We start from the raw sequence: 17847 nt of genomic DNA, 5'->3' as shown, positions 1-17847 counted from the left end.
GACGACTCCTACTCCAAGACCCAGATCCCGCAGACCTATCAATGGGTAATTAACTAAAAGCTTCTTTCGGTACCTCCAGAAAAGGAAATTGAGTACAGAAAGGAGATCTGAGAAGTGTAATAGACTACACTTTCCATTTATAGAATTTAAGTGCAATTAACAAACGTTACCATACTATGTCTGAAGTCGGTCGATTCGGGCTCAGTGTTTAGTCGGCTTCTCGGCGACAGTCGGGTGTAGCTAAGTCATAGCAAGGCAACAACAGGAGCCCAAAGCAGTCGGAAAGCCGTTTAGATGCATAGAAGCTCGTATGAGTGTTGTGTATGAAGCTTTGGGCGAGCATCCTTATAAAGGGCTTGGAAGGCGCCTTCCGTAGCCATTGAAGGCGCCTTCAACCCAAGAAGTCTGATCCCGATCATCCCAGCTTTTATCCGTGATGACATCCAAAATTCATCCTGTGAAAGGCGCCTTCCAAAGCCTCTGAAAGCGTCTTCCATGAATAGTGCGAAGGCGCCTTCCATCAGCCTTGAAGGTGCTTTCAGCTACTGTTCATCCGAAGGCTTTTTGCTCTTTTGTCCTGCAAAAAGTTGTTAGTCCAAAACTAAAACATCTACCCTGCAAAATAAAGTTAGCACAATTATAATAATGAGTAGTAATTAGTTCCTGTCCTCCCAGGACCTGAAACTAGTCAAGGTCTCAGATTATGGATCCGAAATGGACCTAACTTAGACCGACACCTACTGTCCCCTTAATCGGAACACGTCCTCACTTAGTCACTCTCCTCTAGTGACTTACTTTTACTTACCAGTTTACTAGTTGTCAGGTCTGTAGACCCAATTAGACTTCCTGCCAGATAACTGATCAGCCCGTCGACCTATCTGGACTTCTTGCCAGATATCCAATTGGCTCGTCGACCTATCTGGACTTCCCGCCAGATATCTGGTCAGCTTGTTGACCTATTTAGACTTCCTACCATATATCCGGTCGGCCCGTTGACCTATCTGGACTTCGTCAAACTGTTAACTCCTACACACTGGGTGAAATGGTTAGACAACAACATACCTAACTTAACTCATTTGTCATTTATCAAAAATCTGAGTTAGACCGTTAGTGCAAACTGCACCAACATCTATATGACATACAATATAGCATGAATATGGTATAAATTTAAATATGTTATAATTCTATTTTAGCAATAAAAATATGTTATAAATCTTGATTTTAATAAATCAAGATTTATCTAATCAAATTAGGAAACCAATTTCTCAATTTAATTAACAATATTATTTAGAATCTTTCTATTAATCAAGAATCTTTAATTATTTTAGGAACAAATTTCTAAATTAATTTCCTAATAATTTAGGAAATAAATCATTAATATTTTTTAATTTATAATACAATAATTCAAATCTTCATTTTTTGTGATTTTCTAAATCTTTTCAAATTTGATATTTCCTAACAATTTAGGAAACTTTCCAAAAATAGAATATTTTAATAAATATAAAATTTTTAGAAAATATCATTTCTATAATTTAATTCAGAATATCTAAAATTTAGATTTTTAAAGAATTTTAAAATCTTTCTAAATTTGGTATTACCTAATAAATTAGGAAATTTTCTAAAAAAAGAATATTTCTTAAATTTTAGAAAATTCTAAAAATGATAATATCTAAATTAATAGAATATTTCTAAATTTAATTTTCTAAAATTATTTCAGAAACTTTCCAAAAGTGAAATTTCCTAACAATTTAGGAAACTTTCATAAATAGAAAATTCTTAATAATTCCAGAAAAATCTAAAAAAATAATTACAACACTATTACGAACCATCAAATAATTTTACGATCATGTCAAAACATGATTGGGCTTTGATACCATTGTTGGAATATACTCGATGCGGTGTGTGCTAAAAATATGTTTTGTAAACATACATAGCGGAAGACTTAATGATAAATACACTAATTTATTATATCACACACACCACACGCATGCAAGATACAATCACGAGAATAAGATCATAAAACAAAATAAAATTGAATAACAATTATTCTAGGTATACCTTATCGATGACCTATAACGAGAAAGGCTTTAATCTTTTATGATGTTGTTGAACCTCACCTCTATTCGTATCCACGCCGAGATCTTCAAAACAACTCTAAGAGAACAAGCTTGGCTTCAAAAGCTACTAGCCATGAACAAAGGAGAAGGATCAAGAAGAGGAAGAAGAAGTAAAAGGAAGATCTTCTTCCTTTGGGTGGCTCACGACAACAAGAGGAGACCCTCTTGTTGTGGTTGGCAGCAAAAGAGAGGGAGAGGGAGAGAGAGGTATTAAATTTAGGTTTTCAAAACCTAATCAAGCCAATAATGAATTGTGCATTAATTCTCTCTTAACCATATCAATATATAGTCCTCTTTAATGAGTTGGATTAGAAAACTCAAATCCAACCCATTATGTCTTAACCAAAAATCAACCCATTAACTCTTTGGTTTGGTTCTCAACTAAATCAGGTTGGCTCATGGCTAAACCAAATTAGTTTATGACTAAACCAAATAGGGTCCAACTCTTTCATAAGAGATGTGGCACATCTGCGCTTATGTTTCCATAAATATTTATATATTTATCTTATATACGGTCCAACCAAACATTTATCTCTTGATTTGAGAATCCTATTGTCTAATTTATTTTACGTCTTTTAGAGACTCGTAGTGAATGTGATCTAATAGGTTTCCGATTTATCTTGGCTATCCATAATTAACTACTTAATTATGTAATGATCATGAGTGACACCTAGTAATATATCATAATCCCCAATTAGCTGGAAAGTCACAATTGATCTCAGAACTAATTCTGAACCCTTTAGCAGCTATAGTGATTCGTGCCTCGTTCCTTTCACTCATTTTATACCCACTTGGTTTAGGACATGGTCTAAGTATTTGCCCCCACTAGGTTGACTATGTGACACCTAGCCCAAGTAATACTTCCTCATTCTACAGATTTAAATTACTCGTACATATGCACAAGAGTCTCATACTCTTAACATGTGATGCTTTGGCCAAAGACTTTAAGTAATAATTCTAACAAGTGACCATAGGATATACGTCTCCTCACAAGGAGCAGTGAATCCTCTGTGGGCTATCCAAACACCTTCAAACACTTTGACTCATACTCAATCATCTCGGGTCCACATCTCTAATAGATGCTTACTTAAGATGTCAAAGTATAAGTCTTCATTCCCAAGATGACTTGTATACCTCAAGTCGAAGTAAACTTGCACTCGAGCTGCAGTAAGATTTCATAGACATATCCATATATGTAAAGAACCATATGAAATTTATAACAAGTCAATCCAATGAACTAGTTACTATAACTAGCATCCACGTTTAACTCTTGACATCTCAATGTCTCCAGCTATTGACAAACAACAGCTTGGACGAACCAAAGAGTATAACTCATACTAGTCTTACAAAATTGATGATGTCCAAATATACCAATTCTACGACTAGGGAAATTGTAATATGTTCATAATTGCACATGCAGAGATAATCACAAATTATGATCCAATCACAAATTCTCTCATGTTATGAATTGTATTGCAATCATTTAGTAAATAAGTTTAAGACTATTCAAACATATAATATGCACTCAAATAGTGAATCTATATTTATCAAATAAATAGTAAAATCATAATGTGATTGCCTTAGGATATCCCTTAAAATCTAATACATATATTCGTGCAGCCCTAAAAGGTGTGCGTCAGTCATCATTTCAAAGAATGTGTTAGTGGGGCACGTGACATCCACCCATAAATAGGCATTTATGATAGATAAGATAGCTGAATCATTACGTTGAAAAATGTATTCTCATATATCAGTGGTACATTACTAGGCGTATCAATCCTTTGTCAGGTATTTTTTTCAAAATATACAACTAAGTATAGCAATAGTGGGCAATTGGAAGCACGTCCACTCGGTCGAACCAATAAATCAATCAGTCTAGCAGATACAAGGCTTCGGTCTAGTTAATCGACTATGGGTCTCCTTCGACTAGACTTGAGGGGAAGGCTAGTGATACAAGGTATTATACGCCCTCTGGTGACATGGCGATCAAAGTTAAGGTGATTGACAGTCAAAGTTAAGGAAAGGTGGTAGCTAGTGTGTCACTCTCAGTAGGACCTTTGCTTCTCACCCAGCGCTAAGGCCCTCAATCCAAGGACAATCGGCCCACAAGCCGACCGGACCCAAGGGACCTAATGTTTCACTTCTATGCCAAGCCCCTTAGTGTATATCCGATCATCCAGGAGTTGCTCGGGTTTAGGAGAAGACCGACCTACCACAAGACTGGCCAGACAAATGTCTAGTTGAGATGTAGCAGGGGGGCTCAGCCTCCCACTCTCAAGATATGATTCAGTATATAGTTGGTCAACCCAACCTCCAGTCGAGTTTATGGGCCTTCACTGCTCAAGCAACCGTCCTCCCTCATGCAAGTGGTCGGTTATAATACTGATCAGATTTATAGGGTCTAGCTTCTTTATCTCATAATAAATATACAAGACAAATCTTAAAGGGAACATAATCAGACTTTCAAAGCTTAGGATATCACTTCAAGGATGAACCTCTAAGTGCAAGGATGATCGGTTGAAATCACTGGTCAGGTCTTTCGAGGCTCAATTCTCCATTCTTCAGAAGAAAGTATCCTTGCATATGATCGGTCGATCATAGAGCCGTCCAGAACTTTATGACTTAGTTCTTTATTACTTCATAATCATACCTCCAACATCATACGACATATGTTCATGCAACCTTAAAAGGTGTGTGTTAGTCGTGGCATTTTTTTTAAAGGCATGCGTTAGTCATCATTTCAAAGAATGTGTTAGTGGGGCGCGTGTCGTCCACCCATAAAATGGGCATTTATTATGGATAAGGTAGCCAAATCATTACACTGAAAAATACCTTCCCATGTTTCAGTGGTACATTACTAGGCGTATCTATCCTCTGACAGTCATCTTTTTAAAAAAATACAACTAAGTGTAACAATAATGGGTAACTAGAAGCACGTCCACCCGTTCGAACCAATAAGCCAGCCAGTCTAGCAGATACAAGACTTCGGTCTAGTAGTCGACTATGAGCCTCCTTTGACTAGACTTGAAGGGGAGGCTAGTGATATAGGGTATTATATGCGGACCCTGGGATGACGTGACAATCAAAGTCAAGGTGACATGAAGTCAAAGTTAAGGAGAGGTGGTAGCTAGCCAGCGTGTCACTCTCAACAGGACCTTTGCTCCTCACCCAGCGCTAAGGCCCTCAATCCAAGGACGACCGGCACGCGAGTTGGCTGAACCCAAGGGACCTAAGGTTTCACTCCTGTGCCAAGCCACTTAGTGTATATCTGATCATCCAGGAGCCACTCGGGTTTAGGAGAAGACTAGCTAGCCTACCACAAGACCGGCCAGACAAATGTCCTGTTGAGACGTAGATGGGGGACTCGACCTTCCATTATCAGGATACGATTCAATATATAGCTAGTCGACCCAACCTTCGGTGGAGTTTATTGGCCTTCACTACTTAAGCTACCATCCTCCCTCATACAAGTGGCCGATTATAATGTTGATTAGATTTATAGGGTCCAGCGTCCTTATCTAAGAATAAATATACAAGACAAATCTCAGAGAAACCCCGACCAGACTTTTAGAGTTCAAGCTATCACTTCAAGGACGAGCCTCCAAGTGCAAGGACGATCAATTGAAATCACTGGTCAGGTCTTTCGAGGCTTAGTTCCTCATTCTTTAGAAGCAAATATTCCTGCATATGATTTGTCGGCCATAGAGCAGTTCAGACCTTTGGGACTTAGTTCTCTATTACTTCATAATCAAACCTCCAGTATCATACAACATATATCTGGGTAGCCCTAAAAGTTGAACGTCCTCACAAGATTCAATATCTTGCTTATGTATCGAGCTACGACTATAATATACAACTGGTCGGCTAAATGTCCGACCAGGATATATTTAGGGGACAACATTATTAGAGAATCACAATCGCTTATCAAAAAATATTCTTTTATTACAACAAATGTTGTCAATAGAACCTTCTTTGAAGGTGACTATACACCTGCTATCAGTCGACAAACAACATATTCCTGTAACTGCCTCATGAATGACGCAAGTTATAAAAAGGGTACACACGTATAACGGAAGATTTTTCAGACGGTGACTATACGCCTCCCAGGCTGTACATATTTCCTCACTCAACAACTTCTGATATCTGACATTATTTACCATCTCATGATTGCAGAGGTTATGAGAGGTGGTATATAAAGGGGGTCCTCTCCTTTGGCAATGTATGCGCAACACTCACGCTCAAGCTCACACATGCATCTACTGTTCTTCTTTTACTTTTTGCTCAGCCAATAAACTAACTTGAGCGTCGAAGGGACTTCGCCCGGGAACTTTCCCCTAGTTTTTGAGCACTGACGTTTTGTTTGCTCTCTTGAGTGTGTGAAGAGAGGAAGAAGAAATCCCCTTTCACTCTAGTTCGCAATCTTCTCTTTCAATCAAAGTCTTCTCTTCGTCAACATCCCAACCACCTACCTAGCACATCATCTCCATCGGTTTCAGACAGAATCATCATGAGTAAGTCGATATTCATTTTTTAAAGATTTTAGATCCTGCCAATAAGCATTTTTGACAAAAGTATTTGATAATTCTATATACTTATGTTTACCATCAAATGTATATCTTAGCATTCCTTGGATTTACATGAGTTTATCTATGCTCATTTTTATTGTTATTTTAAACATTAAGGATCATTAAACATTTTTTACTAAATGCATTGCCTATCGAGAACCAATTGGGACTTTGATCCGGAGTGATTTTCAATTGATCAATTGAATGTGATTCAAATCAACAAACCCTTTTTATATATAAAACAAATTGTTTAGTAATCTTAGAAATCTCGTATTTATATCAAACTTGACATTCTTTTTTATAATTTTAGTGTTTGTTTGAGTTTGTCAATATTATTTTTAAAGGATTTGAACTTGTTAGTTGTCAAATATTTTTTTATCAAAAATATTAAATGATTCTAAAGGCTTCAAATTTGTATCAAATGAATACTATTACACTCCTAGTATTCCATTGAGTTTGGGCATGTTTGTTTTTATGATTTTGAGATTTCTAAGCTCATTAAATACTTATGGCTAAATATGGCTAAAGGTGTTTGATAACAAATAGGAGACCCAAGCAATTTCAATTGACTAGATTCAAATCCAATTGATTGACCATTGTCAAGTTTTTTTACCCAAAGTGTTTAACTAACCTAGACACCTCAATTTCACGTTAATAGGCATCATTTTGCTCTTAGAATTTTCCTAATGTCTTATGTGCTTACTTATCTAGATTTTAAATTCTATAAGGTCATTACGCATTTTTGACCAAAAAAAAAATTGATGACCTTAGAGCCCTTGAATTCCTGTTTATATGCAGATTCCTTGTGTATGGATTGCTTCTTTTTTATTCTTTGCATAGCAAGTTATCTTACTTAAAAGATGTCTATGAAACAATTGAAGTTCTACAACTCATTTACAAATCATGGAATTGATAAATTTGCAATTCTAACTCGAGATGGATAGGAAGAAAGAAAAGGATGTCTCGCATGCCAATCGCGAATGCATCAAGATGCAACACTTCATGAGGAAACAACATCTCCGGTGCCCGCCCGGCAGCATGGGCTACTCAAGAGGTCAGATTAAGTCCTCTTGCTGCCTTTTTTGTGAATCCCTTTGGACACTTAGCTTTTCTTTGTGGGAGGTAGATCTGCTCTTGCTTTTTAATTCCAAGAAGATGTTTTGTTGTTGCTAAATAGCATTTGAGTTCCTGATGACTGTGATACTTCAGGGGTGTTGGGATTCTAAAGAGTAGTTAGAATTGTTAACTACCAACCATTACAATATAATGGAATGATTTTGTTTTAAACTGAAGTGTTTCAGTTATGAATTTGCAGGTGTGAAATTAACCTTGTTATAACCTGGAATTAATTACACTACAAGGATAGAAAACTCTGCGAAACTGGTTAGTAAATCTGGCAACAAGAGCGAGGGTGATTGCTCTACGTCTGCCAAGGTTGGAAGCAGCACCTTCAGGGTTCTGTATCTATCAAAGATCTACTAGATAGATTTTTTTTCCTTTTTTGGTATGAAATGACGTTTCAGTGATTGAGCAATTGTTTTTCAGACATCTTGTTTTAGAATCCTTGGTATCTGGATGGTGAACTTTGGCATCGTATAGTTTCCAATCAAATAAACAAGTTGTTTTCGAAATTATTTTATATAAATTTAAATTGATATAAATTTTATAATACATCCTCCGAACTCGAACCTTCTCGGTCTTATGCAAGAAGCATCGCGTCGCATCCATTGGCAAGAGGGATGGCGATAGATCGGAGGACAGACAAGCTGATCCGCCGCACCGCCATGGTCGGCACCGCCACCGCCGCCTACCTCCTCCTCACCGCCGACTATGGCCCCCAAGACAACGCTCTTCTCCCCGTGAGTTCATTAGGAACCCTTGAACCCTCCTTTTTTGAAGTTTTTTTCCTCTCTAATTTCTTTGTCGCTTAATCTTTGTCTGAATCTCAGATTTTTTTTAAGCTCATGCGTAGTTAAATATCTAGAGAAACAAAATTTTAGAAAACTTTTTTTTTTTTCAAGTTGTATGTAGTGTTGTTGTGATTGGGAAAATTTTCTGCTGCCTAGAGATGCAAAGTTTGCTTTTTCTTCAACTCATTGCATTTAAGTCTTTGTTGTTGGCAGATTGTTTTTTTTTTTTTTTTTGCAACAAAGTTTAAGTGTGGTTGAGGGAATCACCTCTGAAAGATCATTGAATGATGGCATGAAAATCTAAATGAACAAGTATTGCTGGTGTGCCATGTGAGGGAGCCATCCAATAAGCTACAGAATAACAAGATTTGTCTTGAAAAATTTATTGAACTAGATCTAAACATGTCATATCCAGCTGATTTCTAGCTGTGCTTTGGTCTCATGATATCGGTGGAGGCGAACGTGTCTAATAGTGTGATACGGTGCATGAATGTGGGGTCTGTGAGATGATATAGCACGGAGTCAAAGCCACAGAAGGGTCACATGGAGGTCAGAAGTCTAGCCCCCGTGGCTAGTCAAAAGTTACACCAGCCTGGAGGTCAAAAGTCTAGCCGCCGTGGCAACGCCATCGTGGAGGTCAGGAATCAAAATTACAAGGAGGTCAAGATTCCGGCCCACGTGGCTAAAGTCAAAGCTTCAGTTGATGGACTGGTCAAAAGACAGTATTTACGAGTTGGGCCGGATCTGATCTCAAAGGGAATCGAAAATGGACCCGACCCACAGGGTCAAATTCAATTGAGGATTGGACCCATGGGTCAGGTATAACCAGGGATTGGGTGCGACTAGGGGGCCAGCTTATTGATTGGATGGGTATACCGAATAAGACTTCCGATGAAGCGATACAGGTCGGGGAGCCGATCCAGCGTGCAGGTCGGGACGTTCATACCATGGATAACAGCCGACAGATGCAGGTCGGGGAACCGACCCAGCGTGCAGGTCGGGACGTTCGTACCATGGATAACAGCCGACAGATGCAGGTCGGGGAACCGACCCAGCGTGCAGGTCGGGGCGTTCGTACCATGGATAACAGCGGACAGATGTAGGTCGGGGAACCGACCCAGCGTGCAGGTCGGGACGTTCATACCATAGATAATAGTGGACAGACGCAAGCCGGGGAGCCGATCCAGCGTGCAGGTCGGGTCGTTCATACCATGGATAACAGCGGACAGATGCAGGTCAGGGAACCGACCCAGCGTGCAGGTCGAGATGTTCATACCATAGATAATAGTGGACGGACGCAAGTCGGAGAGCCGATCCAGCGTGCGGGTCGGGACGTTCATACCACGGATAACAACGGACAGATGCAGATCGAGAATTAGACTCAGTGTGCAGGTCGGAACGTACATGCCCTGGATAGCAATAAGCAGATGCAGGTCGGGAGTTAGACCCAACGTGCAGGTCGGAACGTACATGCTCTGGATAGTAATAAACAGATGCGGGTCGGGAATTAGACCCAGCGTGCAGGTCGGAACATACAGGCCTTGGATAGCAATAAACAGATGCGGGTCAGGAATTAGACCCAGCGTGCAAGTCGGAACATACGTGCCTTGGATAACAATAAGCAGATGCGGGTCGGGAATCAGCAGGTCGTCGGGATGTACATACTTCGAATGACGCAGACGAAGGTGGGTCAGGAGGCCAGACACTACATGACAAATAGGCCTGCAAGGAATCGTAACCACCTGTCAGAGAACAATCATCACATGTCAGGGAATATTCTAACGGTGGTAGGCTCATACTCCTCTTGGTTCCTCCGCCAGCCTATAAGAAAAAGCCACGTGTCGACCACCGCCAGACAGAGCCTGACATCCGACATTCCCTGACACTCGCCAAGTTCCAGAAGCCTCAGTTGCAGTATAAAAATGGATGCTTTGTCCCTTACGCAGGTACGCTCACTCGTTATTTCCTACCAGTCTTTTACTTTTCGTGCTTTCTCTGTGATTTCTGGGGAAAAAGTACCTGACTTGAGCATCGGAGGGCCTAACCCGAGGACTTTTTCCCTGGTTTCTGGTCTCTAACGACCGGTGGGACTCGTCTGAGTGTGTGCAGAACAATAGCGTCATCATCCTGATCATTTCTCTCCGTAGAACCGCCCGTGCGAACCTGTCCAGGGGGTACCTCGCTGATTCAGCATCTCAACGACTCTCCGTCAACTTTCAGCACAACAAGGCCCGCCTTCATCCGACTCAGCTTCCGGACGGGATCATAGTACAGTAGTGCTTATGGAACATCACAAGTGAAGAAGACAACCAGCCAAAACTTCTCTAGTATATATGTGATGAGGATTGAATTATTTGACATGACTCGTGGTGGGAATTCTGTTATGTGGATATACTCATTGAGGATCATTAATATTGACATTATCATTTACAATGTGAACTCAAAGGAGTCATTCCCAACTAACTTGAATGTGGTAAGGAAAAGGCCTTCTGGCTGAAGAGAGGAATGTAGGATGAGATTGCAATGAACCGAGAAGCCAAAACCTCTCGATATTGATAAAAGTAAGTAAAGGTTTGTGTGAGCACCATCAATCTTCTTAGAGGAGTGTGTTTAAAGTCATTGCCAAGGGTCATACGAAGTGAAACATCATGGTTGCTGGCGTGGTGAAGGATTTACCTTAAGTGTTGGTTTGATTTGGTGATCAGAACCATCAAAAAGACAAAAAATTATTTTGTTAGCGCTAGCATGTATCATAGCCTAAGCAAATTCGACAGAATGATCTTGCAGACCTTTAATACTTGGACTCTTTATCTATTTCTTTTACAATGTTAGATGTTGACACTGACACTGATTAGTCAGTTTATACCTCTATCAGTGGTGCATATAAAGACTAACATAGAACACATATCATACCCAAGTTTGGACATTAATGAGAGGTGTCTGGCTGTCTTAGCTTCTATGGAATGGCTTACACCATACACCCGAATTAGTGATGGGAACAACCAAAAAGTTGTGGACTTGTATTGTCGTTTCAATATAATCTGTAGATTCACATAACGAAACTATGATTCTCCACTATTGAGGTTGGCTTTGTGGATCTTATCCCCTATTTGGAAGTCTGACTAAGATTAGTTTTGATGAAGTTGTTAACATAGTTTTATTCTTTGTTATGGTTTAGTGCAATTTTCCACTTTTTTTCATTTGCCCTTACCATAACATTTTTGTGTAAATTAGAGTTCTATTTCCTTTCGATCTCTCTGTTGATGTGGTCACAAGCTTGATGGATTTCAATTTTCAGATCAAGCGGGCTATTGAGTTAGCAGAGTCGTCTTTCAAGAGATACATCTTTGGTTCCGGAAGAATTCAAGAGAGCGCAGAGGAAGATCCCAATAATGAAAAATCTAAATAGTGATCTCATATCTAATGCGCAATGGATAAGGTGCTTAATATAAATGGCTGCAAAAGATACTTCTTCTCAATGCACTGTGAATACGTCAGGAGTCTGGAGTCGTTCGTACTGCTTCAAATGTAATAGAAACAATTAATGGGCATTGTTAATAAGATACAAGATAAAAATTAATGGTACTTTTTAACATGTTTTTAAAGACATTTTGTTGTTAAATTTCACTAATCAAATTGTGTGAAAAGATTTGCTTTTTCTCAATTGATATTACTAATCACATCTTTAATATCGTATAAGCAACAAAATCCGTCTCAAATAGAATAACCTTATTCAAAATGATAAATCAATCCGCCAACAATTATGAGGAATTAGTTTAATGTCTCTATCGATGTTCCTGTACCGAATTGTTAACAACAATTAAGAAAGATATGAGTCAGAACACATTCAATTCGATGAATAAAAATCCAATTCCTCAACTAATATCGTAGTTCGATCATCATTTGAGTTGTTATTCTTTATGCTGGACAAGGCCAGCCCATACCCATGCACAAGCCTAAAACACACACTGCACGCTCCTTTTTTGAACTTTGGAAAACATTTAGAAGTCAGAGCAGAAGAGAGAGAAAATGTACAAGTTGGTCCTCAGTTTGCAGCAGCGGCCCCTTTGAATTGTTTTCATTTTCCATGGAGGAGAAAAGAAAGGCAAAAAAAGGAAGAAGAAGAGGCAGCACTCGGTGGAGGTTCTACTTGAATTGTCGTCTTTTGCTTGAAGCCAAGTAGAAGAGCAGCTCAGATCAAACTCCACTCGACGTGTAGAACAAAACGCTGAAGTCCATGCTACTTTTACATGGCACGAGATACTCGTATTAAATCAAGACACTGTTGTGTTTCATATTAGTCTAAGCACGACTTCCATGCATGGCCCTTTGCCAAGACGAGCTGGTAAAAATGAGAAGTTAGAATCCTCTTTCTTCAAATTTAAAATTATTTAAATGATTTTAAAAAATTAAGTATTTCTTTATTTAAATAGAATATTTAAAACAAACTTTTTTTGATCCAATTTATCCGCATAAAACATAAAAAGGCTCCTATAAAATTTAGAAAAATTCTAATAAATCCTAAAAATTCATATAAACCGGTTTTTGATAAATTATCTTTCAAAAATATTTATTTTTCCTATAATAATTTAATTCTGTCACATTTAAATTATATTTAAATCTTTATTATATTTTTATTATATTACAACCTCTTGACCTTAGAAGTACAGCAACACTTGATTTTAAGAAGTTTCAAGAACTAGTGAGCTTGATGATAAGAGTGGAGAAGAGAACTGTGTGAGCATTGGTGAAAACCATCCACGCGAACACCTTTTATCAGGCTAATACGACTAGTTTTTTAAGTTTAATCGACTAACCTAATCTATTAAGCCTTCTGTTCGCACGTCGTAAGCGATTAAGCAACCTTACTTAATCGCTTACTATAGCTATTGTTTTTTCGTAGAACACCTTAATCGATTACCCTAATTAATTTAGCTTTACTGAATCGATTAGCCATATTGATTTAGCAACATTTTGTTCAATCGCAAGAAATAATTTAAATGATTAACTTGATCGCTTAAGCTTCAAACAAAATCATTCTGTTCGAAACAAATGCACCGTAAGCGATTACCCTAATCGCTAATGGTGTCCTAATCGATTACACTAATCGATTAGAAAGTCTTTCTCGCGATTCCAAGCTTAAGCGATTACCCTAGTCACTTAAGCTATGGTAATCGATTAGCCTAATCGATTACTTAATTCTAACTTCCAAACCTAAGTCTAGGGTTTTTTTACCCAACATCTTGTCACCCGTGACCTATTAAGACTTCTCATTGCCTAGTGATCCGGTGATAAGGACGGGGGATCCTTGTTGGCGGAAGGTCAACGTCACGTGGAAATTAAAGGTCAAGAGATTTAACCTTGAGATCCGACCGACCGGACTGAGATAGCCGACCGGCCAGGAATCCCCCGAGCCGAATGAAAGACAACCCGACTAGGGGTCGGGTTTCCAATGCTCTAAGGTAAAAAGGTTTCAAGGCCGAGCGGGCTGTCCGTTCGGCCGGTGCACAAGGCAACAAAGACAGGCAGGAGCAGTCTCATCCGAGCATACGACCGAGGCAGAAGTGATATGCCCGCCAAGCGGCCGAACCGCTCGGCCCTGGAATAGACAGGAAGCGCAAGAGGACAAAGGAGGCAGGGGATAACATCATCCTCGAGACGTCTGCCGCTGACAGGCAACAGGGTTGGCGGCCGAGCCGTACACAGGATCATACGGTGGAAGCTTCCACCGTCACATCCGGGATATGCTCGGACGATTGCGGAATGGCGCCAGAGGTACTTTTCTGACAAGGGCTCGTTAAGGTATGTTTGGGGAAGCGTGCACGCATAGAGAACCGTGCCCGTGCCTCCCCGGGGTCCTATATAAGGACCCCCAGACGTCAATGAAGGTATGCGAAAACCCTTACTGTAGCCACAGTTACGCTGCTTCTCTCGTTGTCTGACTTGAGCGTTGGAGGGTCATCGCCGGGAAACCCCTCTCGGCTCGGCTTCTTTGCAGGTTCGTCTGAGATCTACACCACCAGTCGAAGACAGCGGAGCGTGCCACGTCCCCAGCGTCCGTCGACTCAGCGCTCGGATAGGATCAAATTGGCGTCGTCTGTGGGAACGCACCTGAATCCGAGCCAAGAAGATGGAAGAAGCTGGACATCAACTTCTGGTAACGCTCTCTCCTGAGGAGCTCGAAGCACTCATCCAGGCGCGAGTCGCAAAAAACGTGGAGCAGCAGCAGAAAGCTCAGGCCGAGCGGGCAGCGCAGCAGGCGACATCAGCCTCGAGGGGCCGAGTGCCACCTGAAGACAGGCAGGAGCAACTCTCAATATGGGGGCAAAACAAGGGACCGGCCGGCACCCAGATGGGGGCGCCGCCCGCCCCGATACCTTTTCATCGGGCGTTGTTCCATACGCCCTTGGAGGTAGCGCAAGCCAATCAAGACAAGGGATCTTCATCGGACGAAGCACCCGTCCGGGACGTCAGAAAAGGAAAGGCGCCCCAAACGGACTCGTCACCCGAGCGGACCAACCGGCAGTTTTCATATGTCATTCTTCGTGATCAACTGCCGAAGCATTATGTGCCCCCTGCGATCGAGGAATATAACGGGACAACCGACCCAGACGACCATCTGGGTAAGTTCGACAGCACCGTCACTCTGCATCAATACACAAATGGTGTGAAATGTCAAGTATTCCTCACCACGCTTTCAAGATCGGCGCATCGGTGGTTTCGAAGATTGCCGGACGGGTCTATCACAAGTTTCAAGGAATTCCGAATGGCGTTCCTCCATCATTTTGCAAACAGCAGGCGCCACCAGAAGACAAGCGTCAATCTATTTGCCATCAATCAAGGCGCGAGGGAGCCGCTCCGAGCGTACATTCAGCGCTTCAACCAGGTGGCCATGGACATTCCAACGGTCACCTCGGAAACAATGATGAACGCGTTCACGCAAGGACTCGTGGACGGTGACTTCTTCCGCTCGCTCATCCGAAAGCCACCTCGGGACTACAACCACATGCTGCATAAGGCCAACGAATACATCAATGTGGAGGAAGCCCAGGCGGCGAGAAGAAAGGAAGCCCTGAATGACCAACCAGCTTCCGTCGAGCGGAAGCAGCCCGTCAGCCACCAACCCCCAGAGAACCGAGAGTCGAAGCCACCCGTCCTCATCAGCACACTCGGTCGCACGCCGTCTAGCAAGTCGCGGCTGATCGGCCCAAGGCCAAGGGGAAGGTATGGACCCCAATGTTTTGTTCACTCCATCAGTCAGCTACTCACAACACCCGCGACTGTCGGAGCCTCCCCCCATCGCTCATCCTGCACCAAGGAGCTACCGCCGCCAATCACCCTCACCAGATCGGCGACATCGACAACGGAGCCCCGTTCAAAGGATAGAAAGGAGATCCCCCGAGTGGCAGCATCGTCAGCAGCCCGGAGCCCACCATCGGGCGTCGCATGAATGACCTCGACCTTCCGCTCGGGAGGAGGAAAATAGGGGCAACGCATCTCGGGGCGAGATCAACATCATTGCCGGAGGCCCGACTGGCGGAGACTCCAATAGAGCCAGAAAGGCACACGCAAGGCAACTGAGAATCCATGCGGTCGGCTGCAGCCAGGAAAGGGTGAGCGGACTCGAGATCAGCTTCGGGCCCAGGGACCTCGAAGGAGTTGAAGTCCCACACGATGACGCCCTAATCATTCGAGCGGTAATAGCCAACTATACTATTCATCGCATTTTCATTGACACAGGCAGCTCGGTCAATATAATATTCAAGAAGGTCTTCGACCAACTGCAAATAGACCGAGTTGAACTACTGCCAATGACGACCCCCCTCTACGGGTTCACTGGGAACGAAGTCTTGTCGGTCGGCCAAATCCGGCTAGCTATCTCGTTGGGCGAAGAGCCGCTCAGAAGGACAAGGACCACCACCTTCATCGTGGTTGGCGCTCCTTTTGCGTACAACGTTATCTTGGGACGACCGACGCTCAACGAGTTCCGGGCGGTCGTCTCTACCTTCTGCCAGAAGATCAAGTTCCTGGTGGAAGATCAAGTAGGGGAGGTGCGGGGAGACCAACTGGCGGCTCGAAAATGCTATGTGGAGATGGTCCGAGCCGAAGCCAAGTCCGCTTGGAAAGTGTCGCGAGTCGAGGTAAACACTATAACTGAAAAACCACCTTCTTTGGTTTACGAAGAAAAGGAGGAGGTGCAGATTGACTCTTCCCGACCGGAGGCCACCACCTTCATAGCATCCGATCTGGAGGAGGAGCAGAAGGAAAAGCTGATCAAATGCCTACGGCGAAACTGTGACGTCTTCGCTTGGTCGACCCATGAGCTGCCAGGGGTCTCGTCAAGCATAGCGCAGCACGAGCTTCACATCCAGCCGGACGCTCGGCCAGTGAAGCAAAGGAAGAGAGACTTCAGCGCTGAGCAGAATATAATTATCTGGGCGGAGGTAGAGAAGCTTCTGGAGGCCAGCCACATAAGGGAAGTGCAATTCCCGAGTTGACTCGCAAATGTGGTTCTTGTCTCTAAGCCGGGCAACAAGTGGAGAGTCTGCATTGACTTCCGGGACTTGAACAAGGTATGTCCGAAGGATTTCTACCCCCTGCCCCGGATCGATCAACTGGTGGACTCCACGGCGGGGTGCGAACTGATATGCATGTTGGATGCATACCAAGGTTACCATCAAGTGCCGCTCGCCCGAGAAGACCAGGAGAAGGTCAGCTTCGTCACAGCGGACGACACCTACTGCTACAATGTAATGTCGTTCGGGCTGAAGAACACAGGAGCCACCTACCAGCGTCTGATGAACAAGGTCTTCAGGGAGCAGATCGGACGCAACTTGGAAGTGTATGTGGATGACATACTTATCAAATCCTTTCGAGCGGTCGATCTCTATGCGGATATGGAGGAGACCTTCCAAACGTTAAGAAGATACGGAGTCAAACTTAATCCTCAGAAGTGCCTGTTCGGAGCAAAAGGCGGGCGCTTCCTGGGTTACATCGTGACCGAGCGGGGCATAGAGGCGAACCCCAGCAAGATAAAGGCATTGCAAGAATTGCCGCCTCCCAGAAATCTTCGAGAAGTACAGCGTGTTGGTGCGGTTAGCACTAACGATTTAACCCAGGTTTTGATGAATGACAAATCAGGTTAAGTTAGTCTGTTGTTGTCTAACACTTTGATAAAGTGTGCAGGAGAAGTCCAGACAGGTCGACGGGCCGACCAGATGTCTGGCACGAAGTCCAGCTAGGTCGACGGGCTGA

At 42.4% G+C, this 17847-nt stretch overlaps 1 protein-coding gene across 1 annotated transcript; it reads left to right on the top strand.

Annotated features, from left to right (window-relative positions):
- The first annotated feature begins 8349 nt into the window (after window positions 1–8349).
- LOC122056107 lies at window positions 8350–12214 on the top strand. The gene is made up of 2 exons (XM_042617894.1): window positions 8350–8541; window positions 11891–12214. Exons 1-2 carry the CDS (start codon window positions 8422–8424, stop codon window positions 11999–12001), a joined length of 231 nt encoding a protein of 76 aa, XP_042473828.1. The 5' UTR covers window positions 8350–8421; the 3' UTR covers window positions 12002–12214.
- Window positions 12215–17847: the final 5633 nt, after the last annotated feature.

Source organism: Zingiber officinale, chromosome 3B, assembly GCF_018446385.1.
Source record: "Zingiber officinale cultivar Zhangliang chromosome 3B, Zo_v1.1, whole genome shotgun sequence".
NCBI classification, from domain to species: domain Eukaryota; kingdom Viridiplantae; phylum Streptophyta; class Magnoliopsida; order Zingiberales; family Zingiberaceae; genus Zingiber; species Zingiber officinale.
The sequence above is the reverse complement of the archived record's forward strand: the minus strand, read 5'-3'. Positions and strand labels throughout refer to the sequence as shown.